Genomic DNA, 22,659 nt, shown 5'->3' with positions numbered 1-22,659 from the left:
GCTTTCAAATTTTATGCGCCTGCCTACCATGTTAGTCCTACCTAGAACAGAAACTTATTAGTTAAGTATAAAAGTTTTAAACTTTGGTATTTCATGCCACCATAAAACATATAAAATCAGGGGGCCATCTTGTGAAAATGTTTGTTGTGTGGTGCTGCTTCACACACACCGAAACATTTGAAACAGAATGGATTTCGAGACAGAAATGTGGCATTCAAAGTTAATGAATTCATCTTCCAGAGAAGATGAATCGGAAAATCGAATATTCTCACGACTTATGAATAAGGAAAACGTGGAAAAAAAAAGTTTAGGGGCGCAGGCGCAGTCAAAAGGGGAAGAAAGAAAGCTCAAGTCCCTTGGGAATTGAAGTGATGTGCCTATTGACTATTGACCACTGAACATTTCATCTTTGTTTCAAGAAATCAAAAGAGTGACCTAGCTAATTCTCTAACACCTTAAAATGCAGAGAGCCTAATTGGGGGAGAAATGAGAAAAATGCAGGAAAAAAGCTGAAAAGGGGCAAAAACTGGAGGAAGGAGAGGCGCTACCAATGGTGGATTGCGCACGTAACGTGTTCATTGTCTTTTTTACTCGAAACAAAATGGCGAAGCTTCTCCTCAAATTCAATTTGCAGTTCAAGCAGCTTCTAGTGCTTGAAAAGCAGTGACGAGACTGCATTATTTTCAAAGTGACGAGCAAAAAGGAGGAAAAAAAAAGAAGGACTAGAAGGAGGGGTAGGAATAGTGAGAGGAGAGAATTGGGATGCACAAATCACAACAAAACTTTGGGCAATGAAGAGGAGCCTTTCTTGGTTCCTTCTGGCTCCTCCACAAGTTTCCTAATGCTCAATTCTAGACTAATCTTTCAGATGGCTGTGCAGACTCCCGGATAGAATGATTCAGGCGGCTGCTTGGAATGCCTCCGTTTTTTTTCAGTTTGAGCACATTATTTAGTTACAGTGGCTCTGACTTTTGCTATCATACAAAGATACAAACAGGCCTAGAACGAAACAAAAAACAATTGGGGTGAAGAAAAAGAAAGATTATTGAATAAAGTTCCAGATGTGTTTTTCACAGATTGCTTGTTTTTCAAACTTTTAGATTTAGCTTGGATTTTTCGGGAAATTGAAAGAAATTGAAATTGCAAAAATTTCAAAAAATTTCAAAAGCACACTCATGCTATAAAGATCAAGAGAAAGTTTCTCCGAAAAATTTTACATTAAAAAGGTAAAATGCCTGCCTTCAAGGCGACCTATGCCTACCCTGAACCCAATGAAACACCGCTTTTACAGTGAAATGCCAAGAAACTTATATTGGGCAGGCAGGTAAGCAAATTGGACAAGCCCTGCCAATAATTTCTCTAGTGTTCAAAAACATTTGTTCAAATGTGTCACTAGAATTCTTCATATTCCGAAATCGCCGAAACTGACGATTGCTGGAATTTCAGGAGTGTTCAAACTTAACTATATTTTGAAAATTAAACTTAAAAGTTTAACCTTGGCATATTTTGTTTTTCTTTGTATTCCGTCAGCCACGAAAATACCTAAACTTTCCAGGTTTTTTAGCGTTAAAAGTAAAAATTCTGCTGCAAAATGCATTTAGGGGTATTCATAATTTTTGGCAATTTAATTGTTTGATACCTAGGAGTCTAGATATCCTGCTTTTTGAAATGGAATTCTGAATATGAATGAAAACAAAATGCAAAGAAATTCAGAAAAAAAAACCAAGTACTATCCGTTATCAGAGGGTCTCGAAAATTCGACAAAAATTCAATTCGATTCGCAACAACATTGCGGGATCTTCGAATTAATTTTCATCATACTGGCACAGCCAACTGGCTCCCCCGTCTCTTTTCTCTCTCTCTCTCATCTTTATCTCTTCTCTATCTTGGTCCCAATGTGCTTGGCCCCCACTCCTTCCCTCCTTCCAATTCTCTCTGTTTCACCAATTCTACCAAACCTCTCTGTTTTGTTTTATGGTGCAACACGATGGGGGCATCTTCAGCGTGCGATTAATTCAATTCTTGTGATGTTGGAAATTTATTGTGATTATCAGGCGATCTTAGTTTCAGACAAATGAGAGAAGAAGAAAATGGAGAAAATGAGCTTCTGTGGTTTGAAGTCTTGAAGCGAAAACGAGAAAAAAGGAATTGCAGATTGAACAAAATAACAATACAAAAATGAAATGACGGAAGAATGTCCAGTTGTCAGTTGCAGACGATGACTATGTGACAGGAAATACTAATTGGCAGGAAGACAGGAAATTGAATGGAGCAGGAGAAAGGGGAAGAAAGTGAGCAAAATGTGTGATTTCCCGCCAACAAAGGAGGGAACTGAATTGAGTCATCCTATTTTTCTTGAAAAAGTGAACGAGACAATGGCGTTGGTCAATGATCGTGCTTCGACAAATGAAAAGGGGTTAAGTTCGAACTTTTGTGAAAAATAGTAACTGCATTTTTGTTTTGAAGGAGTAAAAGAGTAAAAGTCTCACATCAAACATCTGAAAGTCATTTCCAAGAATTTAAGCCTTTGTAGTTTTCCAAGAAATTTTCGAATTCCCGAGTGGCTATTTGGCTTGAAATGTTGGTGCACAGCCAATTCCCGTTTGGTCTGTCACACGTGAGTACAAGTAAATCGCGGACAACTGGCCTGTAATTTGAAAAAAACCAAGAATGCAGGCATGCCACAGGCATGTAGTCCAAATTACAGGCGTTTTGCATCAGCTCACCTGCGACAGATCAAATGCGAATCGCCTGTGTGGAAAACAAAAAGTTTAAAAATTTAAAGGTCTCGATCTCTGGATCTCGAGTTTCTCTGAATATCAAAATATTTATGACCTAACATCACAAATTTCAGGACAATTTTTGATATTGCACTAAAAAGTGCAGAAGCGGCTTCAACCAGTTTCAAATGAAAAATTCTTGTGTTAGCTGACAATGTCATCTTTCCAGTGACCACTCGAAAATGGCGCCATTCCTCAGAATGTTATGGATATTTAAAACAGCTACTAAGAAACCGAGCTTACAAGAAAAAGGATAACATGTTTACTAGAAACAATTGGCATCTAAAAACGCCAACTTTGGGAATTGTGTAGGCTCAGGATATTTCAAAAAACAAAGAAGTTAAAAATCGAGTTTTTCCAAAATGTTTAAAATTGCTACTACGGTGCTAATACATCAAAAAATTTGAAATTACAATTGAAACTTTAGTTTTCATCTAATATAATTTAAGAAGTCTTTGTTTTTTCTACGAGTTTTATATTCTATAAATTTCCTTCAATATATTTTTTTCAAACTTTGAAGGGCTTAAAACAAGAAAGAATGCTCTAATCTAACTCTTAAAAATTCGCGAAAACATTTACTGGGAATTAAAGAAGAAGTAAAACTTTATAAAACTTTCTATATTGGTTTGCTGTTTTCATCGATAAAAAAACCAGCATCTCTCGGCTAAATGTACGTACTGAAAAAAAATTATGAAAAATTGTAAAAAAATTGCGGTGTCCCATGGGCGGAGCCTACTGATCCTACAATTTTGAGAACGCCCAATTTTGCAACGCACCAAACCATCTACAGAAATAATTATAGCAGAAATTCTGTTAGTCACAAAAGTTATTTTAGAATGAAATACCAGAGAATTTGATTTTCAATTCGACCTTTTCAGGAGGCAGGTGATCTCACTTTTTTAAAGTTGAAACGCGTCAATCCTGGCTAAAAATTCTTCAAATTTAAATTCTAAATTTGTCTGACCCGCCTTCATATGTAAAATGTTTTTTCTGAGGTCACACAAAATTAACATATTGAACGATTATACTATATACATTTTTGGAGCATTATCCAGGTTTTTTGCAAGCCATCAATCTTCTTCAACTTAAAAAAAAAGATTCACCTTTTTAGCGTTGAATTCTACAGAAAAAAAAATTTTTTCCCGCAATATTGCTTATTGGGAAATAAGAAAAAAAAACGTGTACCGGGAAAAATATGTTTCTGCAGTTCTAATTTTGGAAGAATTTAGCTGTGTTTGAATATAGAATAACAGGTGATATTTCATAAAAATCGAGAAATTTTAAATTTAAATTTTCCTTGAAGCAAGCTTTTTGTAGAATCTCTGACCAAGCTATTTAGAAAAATGATTTATCATCGCCCAGCTAGACAAAGTTAGAGAAAATCCTTAGATTAATTGCAGATCTACAAAAAAAAGTCTATACAAACAGGATAATTTGAGAAAAGCGTTCATTTTTTGTCATTTCTGACTTTGTTATTATTTTCTCTTGAACAAAATCGTCTGACTAACAGAGAAGCAAGTTCCATAATAAATAAAATGATAAAAAAGATTACAAAAGCTTTGACTGTCTGCCATTTTCAAAACACTCCCACGAGGTTTGCAACAAAAAAAAACGAATTTTGTGGTAAAAAAACTGAACTTTATACTGAATGAGAAACCCAGAGGATAGCTACTCATTCAATTAATGGCGGCACGTAAATTTTGCAAAAGGTTAAAATGAATTGAGTAGGCGCGAGCCATTTTTAAATTTTTAAATAGGGGGAATGGTGTGTGAATGAATGAAAAATAGCAAGGAAGTTGGAATCGTCATCGAAAGATTATAACACAATGAGCATTAATGAATGATATTTTTAGCTCGTAATTTGTATTTAAAGTTATTAACGTTATTTTGTGCTTACTGGCCTGACTTTGAAAAAAACTGAATACATTACATTAGGTGTTAAATAAAACATTCTGAAACTGAAATAATATAATCTCGAATAAAGGTCAAAGTTGTATTCATTTCCTGAATAAGTGTTTTAAATTAGGATCAAACTCCAAATTAGGCTAATTTAAAGTTTTCGGCACACGGTTCAAGTGTAGAGGCTGAATTCAAAGATGATCTTAACTAAAAAAGAAGAAGGAATTGATAAATTTAAGAAATGATTGAAATTTGTTGTCCTTTTCTAAATCGTTTTAGAGAAGTTGACAACAATATGGTCAGTTTGAAAAAGAAACTGTTGAAAAAATATAATAACAGGGATGAAATTCAAAGAAATCCGAAAATTTAGACCACTTGTTAGCTTATTATTGAGCTTCGAAATTCTTCAAATAAATCAACAAATCGCCAACTTCTTAACCAAGTTTCGGAGTTTTTCTAATTATCAATTTTTCTTATAGACACGATATATTCCATTAAAAAAAAACCAAGAATTTTACCTTTTAAATAGCTATATAAATAGTTAGTTACAAACCGGAACTGTTTACCTTTTTCTCATAGTCAGCCACGAATATAAATTTTCAGATATAGAATACTACCTTTTCAGTTGATAGTTATGAAAACATTGTCTGGGTCAACACTGAAAGTGCTTCCTTGTTGAATTGATGATGAGAAATATTTTTTTGTGAATGAATATGAAATGTATTATCAAAATTCAGAATAACATTTTTTAAATGTAAGATGAAAGCTGAAAAAAAGAGATTTATGAAAAAAGTTTGTGAAAGTATTAGAATGGAATTATGCCTCGATGAATAAGCCGTTATGATGTAGGCGTATATAGGTGGTTAAAAATGAAAATGACTAGTTTTCAAGTGATTTTGTCACCTTAAAAAAATATATTCTGTTTGAACTGTATCTCTGCAAATATTTTCTCTTGTCAAAAATAGTAAAAACCTACGCAAAATATGATTTCATTGAAAAAGTTAAAAATCTAATTTATCAAATTATATTCTCGGATCAGAAGAAATAATGAAATTTGAAAAGCAAGTGGGTGGCTACGCCAATACATCACTGACAATGAGTCAAAATTGTTTTTGGGAGATTATTACAGAGTTATTCAAACTATGATTGCCTTTACCTATCTCTTGAAAAAACAAAAGCTCCTATGTTATTCTGAGGGGAAATTATGAGAAAGGTAACAAAGGGAGATAATGGAAATTATTATGGTTCTGGTTAATAGTGCAATCAGGATGAACAGGTTGAAAACACATTTTATTTATCGGAAAACGGAAAAAAGTCACATAGGCTTTGATAGTTTAAGCTCCATCATATTATTATAGGTAAAGTTAAAAAAACTGAATTTTTTTAAATTTCGTAAACTGATGTTAAAATATTGAAAGTGGACTGTCACTTGTGGAGAATTTGCTTTCAGGTTTGAAAAATTCAAAATTGCTGATTTTTTCAAAAAATTTGCAAAAACATTCTCAAATGGCTGATAAAAATGGCCACATACACTTTTTCAAGTTTTCCATTTTTCGGGAACTTTTTTAGATTTTTCTTGTTTAATGTGGCGTCTTTAATTTAATCACAAAAAAAATCCAACGAAAAAACGGGACTAATCAGTAATTTGCATTTTTTCTTGCAAAATCGAAAAATTTGCTTTAAAAAATTAGGTAATTTTATAAATTTTTTAACAGTTATATTTGGCCACTACGACCTATTTTTTACCATTTTAAGCAAAATTCCTATAACGACACTATCACATCTCCAAGCTCCTAAAGCTTTTAAAAATTTATATCAGGTTTTGAAGAGACGAAATAAACGATAATAATCGAATTTTCCTTTCCAAAGACATTTTTCCCCAGAATGTAACTACTTTCAAACAAAAATAAAATATTAAAGAAGTTTTTTGAAAAACTTTTGAAAAATATTAAATTTATTTCTTTCCCTCTCTCACTCTTGTTCTAGCGTTTTTCACAAAAAAAAAACATTGTTAAAAATTCAAAAAACATAATTCCCACTGACAATTAAAGTGTGTATCGATGCACTTCTCTGTCGCATAATCGAACATTTTAGTTTTGTTTTGCTTAATTGTTATTAAAATGGGCGTAGACTAGGGACAACTTATTTAAAATGCTCTAAATGGACCATTGAAAAATGTTCGAATAACTCTCGCTATGAAATATATTTTTTAAAAATCGAAAAAATGGTTAAAAAGATGTCTCATAAATACGAACACCCACTGAAAATATTCTAACTTCGAAACATGTCAAGTTGACATGAATTATTCCATCGGAAAATCCCGAGACGCCTACCTTGGAAATTCTATGCACGAAGGTGGAAATATAAAAGTCGCAAAACTAGAGAGTAACTTCCAAGGAGGATTTTATGTTCTCAAAATATTTTTATGATGTTTTAAGAACTTGAGCTCCTGATAAAAGATATGAATTGTTTTCCCAAAGCACCTTTCAACAGCTTATAAAGCAAGGATTTTAGTTTTTTGAACGATGCTCAAAACACACAACATGAAGAATCCGGAAGCAATTTTGATTTCATTCCAATAAATGGTAATGAGGAGGTGAGGACACTAAAACTACACTCTAAATGTTATTTCTATCAAAATCAAACGACTATAAGACCTAGCAGAACAAAGAAAATTATTTTATTCCGACGATAAATAAAAGCACAAATCCCAAAAGCATACATCCTCACAATATTATTTACCTCTCTAAACTGTAGCTATTTGACCAGAAAATCGTGGATCTTAAGTTTTCACACGTATGTATACCAGAACCTATGGGATCTATGAATTATTCCTTAAAACATATTTGATAAGAAATCCAGCTTTCCGAGGGTGGCTATAATCTATGTACTTACATAACACAAAGATCGGTATCACGGGAAGATCAAATCTGTATCAACTTCGGTTTTCCCGTTTCAAGGGGAGTTTCATGATAAGGAAAAAGCAACTAATACCTTGGCAACTTTGAGAGGGGGGGGGGGGGGCTAACTTTATTAAATCACTTTAAATTAAATTTTATCTATCTAGACTATTTAAGTAGCCGATTTTATCAAAAAACTGCCTTTTTTGACATGATTTTGCAAAACCGTTTAACTGAAAACATAATTTGCTAACTCCACTCTAGAAAAAGTGAAGCGGCGGACATCTCCCAAGTCCATTTCTGTACACTTCAGTGCTGTGCGGCGCTCGGCTCTCGGCGCGAGCCGAGAGCCGACATTTTGGTGTTTATTTTTGTTTTAGCCGAAAAAAAAATTTGAACTCGGCTCTCCGCGGGAGCCGAGAGCCGAAAAAAAAAATTTTGCCGACTGAGAGCCGACTTTTTTCAAGAGCCGCACAGCACTGGTACACTTCTTTTGAAATGTCTGAAACTCAATTTTTCCAGAAAAGGTTTAAGTCATAAAATATTCTTTAAATGGTTACTTAAATGATTAATTATATGGCATCAAACCAAGATTACCGGAATACAATTCAATTTTTAAATGCTAAATGCCAACGAATTTGGTAAAATATAACTTTTTAGGCAAAATTTAAGATTTTTCATAACTTAAAATAATGTTTTCTAACGGAATAATTAACGTTTTCTTAAATTTTCTGAAATAGATTTGTTGCAAATGTTCTGTTCTTTTTGAAATTAAATCTGCAATTTCAGTACATGACTATGATTTTTAAATATAATGGAGAATAGTATTAACAGTAACATTCATAAACCAGCCGTGGACCGCACCTACGGCGCGGCCCCCGACTTTTTGAGAAAACACATTAGATATACGGTGTATATCGCGGACCTCGATCGATGTCTGCTGCGCACTTACCATAAGGTTTCCCAAAATTGCGTTGCTCTGATCAAAGATCAAACTACATAGGGACAGAAGGACACGCGCTTTATATATAGTAAATGATTTTCAAAATTTCAAAAATAGTTTTCTAACGGGGAAATAAGTATTACTTGCAGTTTACTCTACGAAGTTTGGTACCACCATTTTGAATTAAAATTAAAATTCCATTTATTTCTTCATATATCATAAATAAAGCATAAAAATGGTTATTTCCTAATTCTAAAAATCCTAAATCTCGAAAAAATTATAAAAAGGATATAATACAAAGTTTCAAGTTCTGCACTGAAAACCTTATTCCACCTGCAAATTTCAAAACTAAAAAAGTTTCAATGCCATTCTTGGTGTCAAACATTCTACTCACAAAGCTCATTGAAATTCCAAAGTACGCAATTTGCACTGAACCCTAATTCTATACTCACCCAGATGAGCTATTGAGATGAGAATTGTAATTTGTAACCAAAGAATTGATGCTAAAAAGAAGGATATTCAACAATAATCACAAATGGGCTCGCAAAGAAAAAAAACTCACACACACATTGGAGCCATCATTGTGGGGAATAAAAAACCCCCAAATTCTTTTCAATAGCTATTCAAGGAACGAAAATTGGATTACGAACAATGTCAATTGATTAATTAGGTTGGACATTCTTTTTCACCAAAATATCCATCGGGATCCTTTTGTAACCACTGGGAGCACACATTTTTCTTTCAGTGAAATTCATGATGCAATGCATTTTTTTCCAGTCCTGGACCCGATGAACATGAGATGAAAAACAAGAAGTTTATAGTTGAAAACAATGGTTTTATATTTCAAAATTCATTTACGAAGAACACGTTTCTCAGATTACAGATCGACACACAAATTCAACGTTCAAAAGAACAATTTTTCTACCAAAATTTACATGAAACCCCATAATCCTGTTAAACAGAGATGAAATATCAAATAAACCCGCGTTCATTCCGTGCAAATCATGAAAAATTGTCTGGAAATGATTCAAAATGCAAATAAGTTTCAAACCTATAAAAATTCAATCCAAAGTTCAACCGCACGCAGTTTTAATTTTTGTATTCTCTTCAGATCGAACCCGGAGTTGGAGGCAATTATCGTTTTGTCAAAACTTGTCAATTGTCGAATAAAAATTTAATATTCTCAAATGTAGGATCAAAAATTTTTATTTTCTGAATTGGAGAGAAAAATGTTACGTTAAGTTTTTCTGTTTTAGCTACTTTTTTAAAAACTTTTGTATCAAAATTAACTCGATAATTGGGGAATCGCCAAGTTGCCAAATTGCAAAAAGAAAACCGATTTTGAAAAAAGTTTTATTATAATTTTTGAGCATGTCAGCACTAAATCTTTGGTTTTTAATCATTTCCCAACTAGACGTACTCTACCTTTAAATGACAGTTACTGTTTATTTACACAAAACTGACTAGGTTTCAATTTTACAAAAAATATGCCTACCCGCCTATAAGCCTATGTACACAAAATTTGTTCTAAAACTAGAACTTTTTACACCTATCTTTAAAAAAAAGATCCTAAATTAAAACATAATATGTACTTCAAAAACCAGTCTTTTAAGTACATACTTTTTGAATGATAAAAAGTGATACCTATAGGTGCATCAAATTGCACTAGGAGTACTTCCAGGTTTAACTGTAAATTAATTTTCCTTATTAAAAAGTTATTTATATAATGTTAAAATCACCAAACGGCATAGTTAGATCTTAAAGAAAAATTTAATTTTTTGTTTGCATTTTGCAGCCAAAAAAAAAACCAAATACTCATGTTTTCGTCAGTCATTTATAGTTTTTAACGTCCAACAAAAGTATGATTATCTACAAGTTTTATATTCTATGAAATTTGAAAGTAAATTTGGCAATTTACCACAAACTTGGTCTGAACAATTTCAAAAATCTAAAACTTTAGGGAATTTTCAAAACTACTATGTAGAAATATTTATAAAAGATGATTCCGTATCATTTTCTATGTCAGATTTTTTTATCAGTTAATTTTTTTTCTGGGTTTCGATTTTATCCAGAGATAATCGAAAAACCGTAAAACCGGAAAGCAAGAAACTTTAGATTTTTTGAAACTAGGAATTTTGATTTTTAAGACAAAAAATGTCTTAAAAAATAGGGAATCAATTAAAATTATTAAAAGATTAGAATTTCACAATTACTCATGTCGATTCATAAGCCGCTATTCGTAATATTTTGTTTAATTTTCGAAAAAAATAAATGTATGAAAACAAACCCTCCCTGGAACTACTTTACAAGGAACTATATTCCTCTTATCAACATCAGGCTCATAACGTTCGGCTCCTTGTTCCTCCTGTTCAAAAGGTCTGAACTTTATGTTGTCATAAAGTACAATTTACACGCTTAAACTTTAAGTGATAAGGCTGGAACCGCCCATGAAAACATGCGAAACAAATGTTTGAAGTGATAGAGTCCATCTTCACAGGGCACGTGGAAACCATTGCCTCGTGTGCTCATTAGATGCTCTTCTATTTTAAAAATGATGTCAGTGTACTGATAATTTGATTTTTGAAGACTGTTTTTGTTTTGACTGGCTTTTAAAGTTCTTTCTTAAGAAACTTGAAATGTTCAGTTTTAAAACTTTGAAACATAATTTTTTTCCGATTCCGGGATTAGTTATCAGTTGTTCGAATTTTCATCCGATCTTTCTCTCTCTCTTATGCTCTCCCACTGAAATTGTCACGCTTAAGTGTGTGTGCAAGTTATCAAAAAATTTCACACTGATAACATATATAAATGAAATCGTTAGAAAAAGTGTTAAAATAATCTCGAAATTAATTTCTGACAACCATATAGATAAGGATCATTCTCGCGTGTTTTAGGTTCGTCTATCACACCCAAATAAAGTCTGTCTTGAATTTTCTTATTTTTCGGAATTTTCAGAGACGAAAATGGTGGAAGCACCCAGTTTTCGGATGATCTGTGTTGCTGTCATAACTTCAATTGCAGGATCATTTCATTTCGGTTTCAACCTGGTTCTAACTAATCCATCACAAGAAGCATTCTTGAATTTTATGAATCAAACATTGGCAAAGCGATTCGACGGTGGATTGAGTGATAACACATTACAGGTTTGGATTATCTAGGATTTAAATTTGAAAAATTTTCTTTGCAGAATATTTGGAGTTTTGTGGTTGCGATTTTGTTTTTGGGAGCACTTGCTGGCTCATTTTCAATTCGATTAATTGCCGACTGGATAGGAAGAAAAAATGGATTGTACATTTCAATTGCTGTAGGAGTTCTGGCTGGTGGTATGTCAATTGCATCAAAATTTGTGAGTTTTAAATTTAATATTCAACTTTCTCATGGAAAACTTTGAAATCTGAAGTAGCAAATTTGTTAATTACTTTAACATACTCAAAATGATTCCAATTTCATACCAAGACTCTTTGGAAAGTTATCAAAAATGTTTTTATTCTAGTTTAAAATTTTGATTAGAAAAGTTCAACTTTACTAATTGGCAGCAGCTGGAAAGTCATCACCATTTATGGTTACAGTTTTATATTTTTTTATGGTTACAGTTTCGGATTTTAATTACGTGTATTTTCATTGATAAGGTACATTTTTCGGTGACTAAAGTTTGACAAATTTGTTACCCTATCTCATAAAATTGTACTGAAAACAACAGAGGTATGCGTTATAAACGACTAGTTTAGGTAGTTTTTTTGAAAATTTAAAACCATATTAATCCTTTTTGAACAGGTTTCATTAATTCTCAGAATGAAATCTCCTAGGCCCATTGTATATTCTAGAAAATTTCAAAATTTGAAATTTCAGATACCACTATTCGAACTCTACATTGCTTCAAGAATTGTAATGGGGTGGTCAGTATCTGTGAGTCTCGGTCTCTCGGCACTATTTCTCTCGGAAGCAAGGTAATAAAACAAATTATCAACGGAGTTTGGACTTTTAATCATATTACAGCCCGAAACAAAATCGCGGTGCAATTGGAATGATGACTGGAACTTGTGTTCAACTCGGAACTGTTTGTGGTTCAGTCATCGCTATGCCACAGATTTTTGGAACTGAGGATTTATGGTAATAATTAAATCAGGGATTTTTGGCGTTTTGAACCTGTAGAAACAATATTTAGTGAATCTAAAAATTGACAATGGTTTACTTTAGAAATGTGAAAAATGTTTAAAAATGTCTTAATAGTGCCAATCGTCGAAAAAAAGATCCGGCGAATTTCGGAAAAAGGAATTCCGTAATCTGACAACTTTAATACAATTTTTGAAAAATGCTATCATATTTCAAAAACAAAACAAATGTGTTTTTCATATCAATTAAATTTTTTTTCTATGTTTTACCACTAAATTTCAATTAAAATATCGGACTACATGCCGTAATCGGTCATTTTATAAAAGTGCCAAAATCCATTGCCGCGCATCCCTGGACGAAATAACTATAATTAAAAACTTTCTATTCAAATTTCAGGTGGCTGATTTACGCGACAGAAATCGGAATCATGCTTTTCTTCGGTGCTGCTCTCCCATTTTTCCCGGAATCCCCTGGATTTCTGATCCAACGAGGAGCAACTGAGGCTGCTACCAAGTCAATTGCCTATTACTACAACTGTGAGATTGATGAAGCCGAAAAACATTTGAATGAGATCAAGGAAGAGCAGAAAAATTCGACTAAGTGAGTTTTTGTAAAAGTTAAATTAACTGCCAAAACAAAAACCAAAATTTCAGGAATTTCAAAATGATGGATATTGTACGAAAGAAGTCTCTTCGTGATAAAGCATTCATTGGAGTTGTTGTCACATTCGCCATGTCTTTCAGTGGAGTTGCAGTCATTAATGCTTTTGCTTTTGACATTTTGAAGGATACTGGTTTGAAAGTTCTAGAAGCATCACTTGCAAACGATGCAATTTCCGTTGTGAGCATGGTAAGATTATTTTTTTGAGAAATGCTATTTGAAAAAAAAATTAATTTAGATATCATCAATTGTTGCTGCTGTAATTGTGGATAGAAATGGAAGACGACCACTTCTTCTCATTTCGTTTGCAGGAATTCTTGTCTGTAATTTGATTATTTTTGCGTTGATGTTCACGTTTTATAAGTTTGAGGTTAGTTTTCAATGTCGAACTCCGCTAACATAATTCGATGAAACAAAAAAACTATAGAGATATGATCTGCCAAAACTGAAAAATTGCACAGTTAATTCGCAATGTGCGCATAATGAGCACAATGCGATCGAGGACTGAGCACGATGTTCGCATATTTGCGGTGTGCCCATTGTGCCCGGTTGCGATGGTGTTGTGTAACAGGAGTGGGTGGCAATTGCCGTTCGGCAAGTTTATTTGTCGACAAATTCGACAAATCTGCCCGTTTGTCAATTGGCCGAAAATGTTCATTTTTGGCAAATTCCCAATTTGCCGGAAATGTTCAGAGGGATTATTTTATAAGACTGAAACACTTAATAATGTGTCTTTTTGAAATTGTTCCCCCGTTTTCTTTAATATTTTCATAGAATATGCTTACTTTTAAAAATAGATGAAGGAACGAACATTCATAGAATTCGTACAATTTTGCCGATTGAAATTTAAATTCTGAATTTTCCAAAAAAAAAAAAAAATGCAAACCACAATATGCCAAAAATTTAGGGTTTTTAGGTTCCTGATCACATCGCGAATTAACTGTGTAACATAGTATGCAATTTTTTGAAATTTATTTTTTTATTGCAGTGGTGTTTCTATGTAGCAAAAATTTTTTTGATTTTTTTAGGATTAAAAATCGCAATCACTCTTCATAAAAAACTTGTCTCCATTTTCCAGAATCATGTTCTTGGATTCATTCTCATCTGCTTCATTTGTATTTTCACGTTTTTCTTCGCTCTCGGCCCCGGACCTTTGTGCTATTTTATCAACGCCGAGTTGGTGGGACAAGCTGCTCGAAGTGCCGCGCAAAGTTGGGCCAGTGTTATTCAAATGCTCTCGTGAGTTTTATTTATAAATTTATTAAAATCAATAGTCTATTTTTTTCAGTCGATTCGTCATTGTCACCGCATTTCTGCCAATGAAAAATCAACTTGGAGAAGCATGGTCTTATCTTATTCTTTTCGTCGCCCCCGTCGCCGCATCACTTGTTTATTTGTACTTCTCGCTTCCAGAAACTAAAAACAAAAATCCATTTGAGGTTCGTCAACATTTTCTATTTTCCAACCTTCTAAACATGTACTATTTTCAGGTGGAGGAAGCGATTGAAGATCTTCCAAAGTTCCCGTTATGTGGAAAAAATCGTGTATATGATAGGAAACAATCTCAAGAAATGGTTTTGTCGAGGCAAATGCAATTAGTTGTAGATTATGGCTCGATAGAATCCTTATCTTATCGACTCTAGATTTTCAATTAATTTTTAAAAGAACGAAAATTAGATGCTATTCAAATTATTTGCGGGTATTATTAATAAATATTCACAATTCACAATTCAAAAAGCAAAAAAAAAAAACGAAAGATTTCTAAATTCAAACTGATTTATTTTAGTTTTTTTTATTTTTTTAAATTAAAATTATGAGGAGTTTGTGAGGTGTTAATGATAATAATAAATAATTTATGATTCAAAAAAACTGGGGAGATCTCATTCGAAATGTGAACACACTAACATTAATTACATTAATTATAATACACGAAATACGGTATAGAGATAGAGAGAGGTAGAAGGAATGCAACAAAATGAAGGAAAAAAGGAAGAAAATTGGACAAAACGGGGGAAAAGTATGGAGAAAAAAAAAATACATATGAGCAAGTTTAAAATTTGATTTGATTATCATGTCGTTGAATTATTCCAAATGATTTTGCAATATGGGCGGCCTGTAGCCGATGAGCTTTAAAGTATCGTCGCAATGATGGCTCATTTTCATAAATTAATTCTGGATTATTACTGAAAAAGAATTGAATTATTAATATTAAAGTTACATTAATTATATAAAACTTACTAATAAACTGTTAATACTTCTGGAAAATAATCAGGACGATTTCCAATTTTCATCTGTTCAATTATCCTCTCCTGAATGCTATTGAACACTTCATCTGATGAGAAAACAAGGTTAGCAAGTTGAATTTCTTCCACAGAGTCATCCCACTGCAAATTTCAGATTTTTTACAAGTTTTCCTTTAAAAAATTTACCGGGTGGCATTCAGTGTCTTCACAATGATCTCCCTGGCAGCAAAATTCATCAAATAATTCCGTTGGCTCACAGCTTGGAGCATCTTCACAGCAAAGCTTTGCAACTTTTTTCACTGTCCTTCGTTCGTGCTCTAAAAAAAATTAAGTAAAGTTTTTTGATCTATGAAAATATTGTTTCGTAATAGCTAATTATCTTGGAAAAAAGTCAGTTAGTCTGGAAAACTTTTAGAACAACAACAACGCAACGTTGACGAAACAAATATTAAATTTGCATCTGCCTTACTCAGCATCTGAATCTACTCGGTTGTTCCTTATTTACTAGTTTTAAAGTGTGAGGATTACGGTAGTTTTTTCGAGAATGTTTTCTGATCAAAGTAGTTTGAAAAAAGTTTTACTTTTCTAAAAGTTCACCTCATCGCTGAGAAAAATCGATGAATATTACACTACAAAACTAAAGAAAAATAAGTGGGAATTATTTTGCAGTTGAATTTTTTTAAATAAAAACTAAAGGCAACTGATAATCTAAGCAGCAAGCGTTGAGGAACGGGGTGCAGCACTATAAGAGAAATGCGTTATTTACAAAATCCAATTTTTTTATAGTTGTCTTAAAGTTTTTTCTTAGAAAAATACATGATTATAGAGAAATATTTGACTTTCTTTTATTGAACTTTCGAAAAATAATGTTTCTTCAAATTGAAACTTTTGGGAAATTTATCAAAACCTGGCTCATATGTCAATGTGCCGATCGACAAATTCACTCGGCACATAGCGCAGTTTTTGAGGAATTTTTAAAAATTTACCATCAAAAGTGAAATTATTTTTCTATTTTCAAAATACACAAATGTTTCTATATTTTCTTCGTAAAAATTTCCAAAAAAAAAAACGCTCTCAGAACGTTAAAAAACGTTCTCAGAACGTTCGATCATTAAATTCTTACCATTTAAATCACATCGAAGTGTTGTGTTGAAATGCTTTTTACAGTGCCTTTTCATATAAAATCCGGTGATCCTCATCTGACAGGAGACGTGCTTCATTCCGGCGCCAAGCTTTTTATCCAATTGTTCTGCTGTCACTTTTCCGTCTGATACGACAACCAGTTGATGGAGAAATGCAATGAAGAGCACTGATAATTGCATCTGAAATTTTTTTTTTAATATTGGAAAATAAGATCTAGAGAAGTTTAATTTTTTGAAGTTGGGAAACTGGGAAACTGAAACACAAATTTAAATATGAATTGAAAACAACAAAAAAACAATCTGAAGCTGAGCTGGATGGATGGAAAATCGTAGTATATAAAAGTGTTCTTATAAAGATAAAGAGAGCCGAATGACATAGGAAACATATAAAGCTGATCGAGAGGGAACGCTGAGTACCAGACACTTCCGGTCAAGAACTTCCTCCGGTCAAGAGGGGGACAAAGAAAAACAACCGATTCTTTGAGCAAACGTAAAAATTAATTTCATTTCATTTCAGAATATTCAGTGTTATATTAAAATAATAACATTCTTGACTTGTTTCATGTCAAGCAGGCGGAGCTTCACGACAAGAGAGAGAAAGATCCAAAGTCAGATGAACAACAGATTTCTAGATATGCGCCTAGCTAGGCTCCACCTCTTTTGTTTCTGACTAAAAGTTGTGAAAGAAAAAAGTGCGAACATTTAATTGTGGAAAATTTGAAAGGATTAAAATGTACAAAGCACTTTTAACATAATGAGGGAGTGAAATATGCCAAAACGGGGTTACGGAGAGATTTCGAAAACAAGTGGTTTTGTTGAAAAGTGCACAACATCACAAGAAGAGAATGCACAAAAAAGTATGAATTTTGTGGTAGATTTGGGGTAAGAAACTTTGTGGCGGAAATATGAATCAGAACTATATAGAAATTGAACGTTTTAAAAACAAAAGTTGGCTATGAATAAGCTAATTTTCTGCTTGATCTAGGAATTTGGATGATAACGAACAGAAAATTTAAAGGTTCAGTAGAGTCGTTTTGGGATTTTGCGTGAAATGATATATAGGGGTAACTATTTTCGAATTCCAGCGCAGTTTGCTGATATAGGTTTCCGCGGTTTTGTTTTTTCTAAGCATATTGGTTTTTAAATAACTAATATTTGACTGGAAACATAGTTTGCCAAACTTTGAGACGCAGTAAAAACCGCAAATCATTTTTCAGGCTAACTTTGAAGTTTCAGCAAATTCCTCCCAGGTTACCGGGTTTTATTTACGGAATTATTTCTGAAAAATTAATAAACTGTTCCCAATCAAGTTTTAAAGAAATCAAGCAAAAAAATGAGTTTAGCCAGTTTTTTTTTCAATTTTCTATCATTTAAAGCAACACTTCTAAACGACTCTACTCCATCTTTAACAAATATTCGAGAATTTCAAAATATTACCTGATCTCCGAGGCCCGCGCGCCGCCTCCAAACGAGTTGAAAATCGAAAACGGAAAGTCGAAAGTGGAAAACGAAATCGGAGAAAAAAAAGTTCCGAAAAGTGAAAACAAGACGGTGGGAGAAATTCCACGTAAGGACAAACGGAGATGACGCAAAGGGTCACTGGGTCAACGGAACACACACACATATACACACGAGGGGTCACACGATTTCCTCGTTTTGACCACCACAAAACTTTTTTTCTAGTCGAATTTAGAGATGAGAGCCACTGGTCAACAGCCAGAAACAGCTTCATCTTCTAGAAAACAATCGGCTCTGCAGGCGTCACGAGGATGACGACAAGGACTATGTTCCGAAGACAATTGACCCGAATCCGTGTGTGTATTATGCGAACGAAAAACATCTCAACGAGGAACACATGATTGAAGAGTGACATTAACGATAAAAAAACTGAGAATCAGGATCTGTTTGATGACCACTATCATCATCTTATGATGAAAACACATTTGGTATTCTGAACGGGCTTCTTGTTTATCGGATACAGTAGTCCTACGGGAAAGTGAAAGAAGTAGAGAAAACGGTGAAACCGAAAGGTCGGGATGAGTCACGGAATTTGTGGAATACCTTGTGTTCTTTGAGTATACATTTCGAGAAAACAAAAACTAGTTTGGCTTTTCACATTAACAAAACAAAAAAAATGTATCAAGGGAGGTGAAATGCCTTCAGTAAACAAAATAATTGAAATATGAACTTGATGGTTCACATGTGATTGATCAGAAATCTAAGGAACACTTATAGAGATAATAAATATGGAATTTTTATAACGGTGTTTTTTTTAATCTTATTATGAAACTGTATATAAATAGCGTACAATTTTTTGGCTGGGGGTCGCACCACAGGTCCAAAACAATTGAAAATCTAGAATTGACCAAAACTTATATTTAAAAAATATAATTTTCATTTGTAAGCTAAACTTTCGAAACTATTCAAAGATTCTGGAACTATTTGGAAAGTTTTCTTGTGATTTGGTTTTGATTAGGGAGTTCTCAAAATTTTTAAATGACAGTTTAAACTTTTAGCCGAATATTTTTAAAAATGTCATGAAAAGTTTTTGTTGGCAATAATTATTCATAAATTTTCTGGAATGTTTACTGAAATTTTTTTAGAGAATAGTAAACGGAACAGTATGTTTAAAAAAATTGAAATAAAGGTGGAGTATCATATTCCGTATATCAATAAAACACTACATATTTTTTAAAAAGATTTTTAGATTTTTCAAAAATTGCAATCAAAGTTTTGCCAAATTGCCAAATTTTCCAAAAAAAGTTAACTTTTTAAGGCGATTTAGAGAATCGCTGCAAGTTGGAGCCCCTGAAAAATCAAAACAGGATTAAATTAAATTATAAAACTCGTAAACTCGTAATAAAAATGTCTGAAAAAATTTGCTTTGGCTATAAGTTGCACGAAGAGTTTTCAAATTAGTATCTATTAAAAACAAGATTTGTAAAGGTTTTGAAAACGAACGGAGTTTTTTTTTGAACATATGTTTGCGCAGTTCAAACTATATTTTCTATATGAACTTTTGATCAATTGATAACGACTCCCACGGAGACATACTCAATTTTTAATTGCGAAGCTAATTTTTTTTGAAGTAAACTAGAGTTTCAAATATAACTTGAACTCATTTCAGACCTATTTACAAAAAAAAAGTTAGATTTGAAAAATTTGATGCCAGGTTTTTATTTATTTGACTTGAAAGTTTACTGAAAGATCATTGTCAATATTCTAGAAAATTTCTCTGAAATGAGAAAAAATTATTAGCAACGGGATATTTCTAGAACGAAGTGTTTCTGAAATTTTTAATACTTTAAAAATATGTTTATTTTTTAAAATTTATTCCAAAATTCTTTGAGAAAGCTAAACAGTTTCTAGTGAAGATTTAAAAAAAGTTTATAGATTTTCAAAAATATTTGTTAAAGAAAGGAACGTTTTCAGCTTGATATTTTCAAAAAATAGCTTTTACAATTGCTCAACGTTCTTGTCTATTTTTTTTGAATATTTCTTTTAGAAATTATAAATTTTATAAAATTCTTTTAGAATTCCAAAATCTAAATAAAACGACCCCTCCCTTATTTATAGACTTCTTAATAATAGTTGAAGTTCCAAAGTAGCATTAAATTTCTCTTTAAAAAAAACCAAAGAAACAGTAACGTATATCCAAAAAGCCATAAGTGGTATGGTCAACAATGTCCTTTCTGCTGCTACTCATCAGTAGTCTCTATGAGTTGCTTACACAACCTAGTTGACAAAGAGAGAGGGGCCCGCGCAAGTGCGAAAATATTGACAAGTAGGTAAACGCCCTTTTGCAACTTTTTTTCAAACTCTTAATTCCTTGGCAGAAAGAGATATTTGGAGAACAATGTATTTGCAGAAGAAAAGTGAGCAAGATTCTAGTCGGAAGTTTCCTGCTTTTAGAACTTAGAACTTTGCTTTTGTTTTTGGAGAATACCCAAATGAAAAGTCAAACAAACAAACATAACTAGGAGAGTTTCTGCTGAAAAAAATCCGAATGAGTTTTGGTTAGATCGTGAACCTTTTGGGAGTTTCAGATGTCACGTTTGCAAAAGGTATATTGAAATGTGAAGGATCTAAAAGCGCGCGCATCTAGGCGGCCTGCCTGCCGTCGACCTATGTTTTTGTATGTAATTTTCAATTTTTGATGATTGTCGATTGTAGAAAATTTTCAATTCCCGCGCACCACTGGTACGAATGTAGGAACAACCCAGACCAAGGATGCCTAGAGGTAGACGGAAGTTGCCTTGAAGTCAGGCAGATAGGCATATTTTATTCCTACTTGGACGGCTTTATCTTCGACATAACGTCAAAGTTTATTGAGAACGGTCATCAGGACTCTAAAAGCTCCCAACTGTTTGCACTTCAGTTTTTATTTTTTTTTGTCGAGGAAGTGCACTGATAGTGTGCCGAAAATTTTTTTCTGTTCATTTTTTTCCAACCTTACTCTTTTTTCAAATAGAAATGAGAGTACGCGCACTATTTCAAAAGTGTAACGTTATATATATATAGATACGTACAATATATAGTTTCTCGGATTATGAAAGATTATAAATCTGATTTGTTTCTGCTTGGATAAAAGTGGGTGAAAATTGATGATGACTTCATGGCATTATTCCCTCAAGTACAACATTTACTAATCTTCGAATATGCATGTTTGATTTTAATCCATCTGTTTTTGGCAGAGATAATAGATGAAATAAATACAGCAGCACCGAAGCGTCAAGAACTAAATGCAACATGCGTGGAAGACGGGTGGTTTGTCATAAAATGATGCAGAGAGGATAAGATTTGCAATACCGGGTACATTTGTGAAACTAGGTAATGGAAAAAGGTAAGAATTATCACGAATGCTTAAAAAATTTCTTTTAAAGATGCACTCGGCATGACTGAACCAAAACTGTTTGAAATTTCAAAAAAAGGTGCTAGAAATGTGGAGTTAGAAAAATGTGGTATTTGCTGTAAAATACTTTGATTAAGGTGGGATAAAACAAAATAAAATTGAACTCTTAAATCCCGACTTTCCAACTTTCGCAGATCGCCTTATTTCAATTTTATCCGAAATGTGAACTGCAAGACCAATCAGCGATTTGCACCGTCCTTTTCTGAACCAATCAGGTTGAAGTGTGCGAAGTTCGAGCTCGCTGATTGGTCTTGCAATTTTGACTTTGAAGGAGACTCAAAAAGTGAAATCAGTGAACTTTGGGAAATTGCGTTTTTAAGGTTTGGTACGTGCCTGTGCCTGCCGACAAATAAGCAGAAGGTAGAAGCGATTCGGATTAAAGGTTGACAGAAAAAATACAAAAATTAATTTAATGTATTTCAGAAGAACAAAAAAAACTGTGAGAAAAATCTTTAGATCGTTGCGGTAAAGTTGGATGTTGCCTCTTTAAAAAAAACATTTCGTTTCAAACTTAATGCTATAACAGTTTCAGATTTTGAAACCAAACCATTTAAACTCTAGATATTATCTGTAGACAACATAATACCTACAACATAGTTCACATCTTGTTGTTCTTAACATGATCAAGAGCACGTGTGATTGCAAAACTCTGGGTGGGTTATTTATATTAGGGAAGTTATGATGCTAAATCTGGGTTGATTTCCAGATAATCTGCATAAGGAGGAGAACAGTGATCGTGCAACACCTACGGTGCCAGACGGTATCTTCCAAATCCAAATCACAATCTTCTTGGACTTGATAAGTTGCAAGTTGACGATTTAAAGCGTTGCTACATCACTCAAAAAGGTTTCAATATAATTAAATTTTCTGAATATTTCACTTATCTTCTCTGATCTTTTGTTTCGAGAAGATCTGCGTTGATCTTGAATATTCGGATATCTCGGATAAAAATAATGAACCCTGTTGACAAAGCCAAGGTAATCAAGAGTTCGTTTCGAAATTTAAAACTCTAAGTCGGAGCTTATCCCATCTTACTTCAACTCCGTTCCTTCTCCGTACAAGTCAGT

The 22,659-nt window shown here is 33.0% G+C and overlaps 2 protein-coding genes and 6 non-coding genes across 8 annotated transcripts; 5 read left to right on the top strand and 3 right to left on the bottom strand.

The window, feature by feature from the left end:
• Positions 1 to 336: 336 nt before the first annotated feature.
• C35A11.8 lies at positions 337 to 625 on the bottom strand. The gene has a single exon (NR_068746.1). It is a non-coding gene; the product is annotated as an Unclassified non-coding RNA C35A11.8 (non-coding RNA).
• C35A11.6 lies at positions 505 to 653 on the top strand. The gene has a single exon (NR_068745.1). It is a non-coding gene; the product is annotated as an Unclassified non-coding RNA C35A11.6 (non-coding RNA).
• A 10,700-nt stretch (positions 654 to 11,353) lies between these two features.
• On the top strand, positions 11,354 to 15,022 carry C35A11.4 (Major facilitator superfamily (MFS) profile domain-containing protein). The gene is made up of 11 exons (NM_072029.6): positions 11,354 to 11,416; positions 11,478 to 11,665; positions 11,710 to 11,868; positions 12,372 to 12,469; positions 12,519 to 12,632; positions 13,032 to 13,235; positions 13,289 to 13,484; positions 13,534 to 13,665; positions 14,374 to 14,534; positions 14,584 to 14,734; positions 14,786 to 15,022. Exons 2-11 carry the CDS (start codon positions 11,486 to 11,488, stop codon positions 14,936 to 14,938), a joined length of 1,548 nt encoding a protein of 515 aa, NP_504430.2. The 5' UTR covers positions 11,354 to 11,416; positions 11,478 to 11,485; the 3' UTR covers positions 14,939 to 15,022.
• A 31-nt stretch (positions 15,023 to 15,053) lies between these two features.
• On the bottom strand, positions 15,054 to 16,860 carry C35A11.2 (uncharacterized protein; the record flags this gene model as incomplete). Its single annotated transcript, NM_072028.7, has 4 exons — positions 15,054 to 15,478; positions 15,534 to 15,679; positions 15,725 to 15,855; positions 16,662 to 16,860. 4 exons carry the CDS (start codon positions 16,858 to 16,860, stop codon positions 15,346 to 15,348), a joined length of 609 nt encoding a protein of 202 aa, NP_504429.2. The 3' UTR covers positions 15,054 to 15,345.
• Positions 16,164 to 16,313, top strand: C35A11.5. The gene has a single exon (NR_068744.1). It is a non-coding gene; the product is annotated as an Unclassified non-coding RNA C35A11.5 (non-coding RNA).
• C35A11.9 lies at positions 16,512 to 16,661 on the bottom strand. Its single transcript, NR_068743.1, has one exon. It is a non-coding gene; the product is annotated as an Unclassified non-coding RNA C35A11.9 (non-coding RNA).
• A 1,333-nt stretch (positions 16,861 to 18,193) lies between the features above and the next one.
• C35A11.7 lies at positions 18,194 to 18,399 on the top strand. The gene has a single exon (NR_068742.1). It is a non-coding gene; the product is annotated as an Unclassified non-coding RNA C35A11.7 (non-coding RNA).
• Positions 18,400 to 20,417: 2,018 nt separating this feature from the next.
• Positions 20,418 to 20,487, top strand: C35A11.10. Its single transcript, NR_068741.1, has one exon. It is a non-coding gene; the product is annotated as an Unclassified non-coding RNA C35A11.10 (non-coding RNA).
• Positions 20,488 to 22,659: the final 2,172 nt, after the last annotated feature.

The sequence above is a fragment of the Caenorhabditis elegans genome, chromosome V (assembly GCF_000002985.6).
Source record: "Caenorhabditis elegans chromosome V".
Taxonomy (NCBI): Eukaryota; Metazoa; Nematoda; class Chromadorea; order Rhabditida; family Rhabditidae; genus Caenorhabditis; species Caenorhabditis elegans.
The sequence above is the reverse complement of the archived record's forward strand: the minus strand, read 5'-3'. Positions and strand labels throughout refer to the sequence as shown.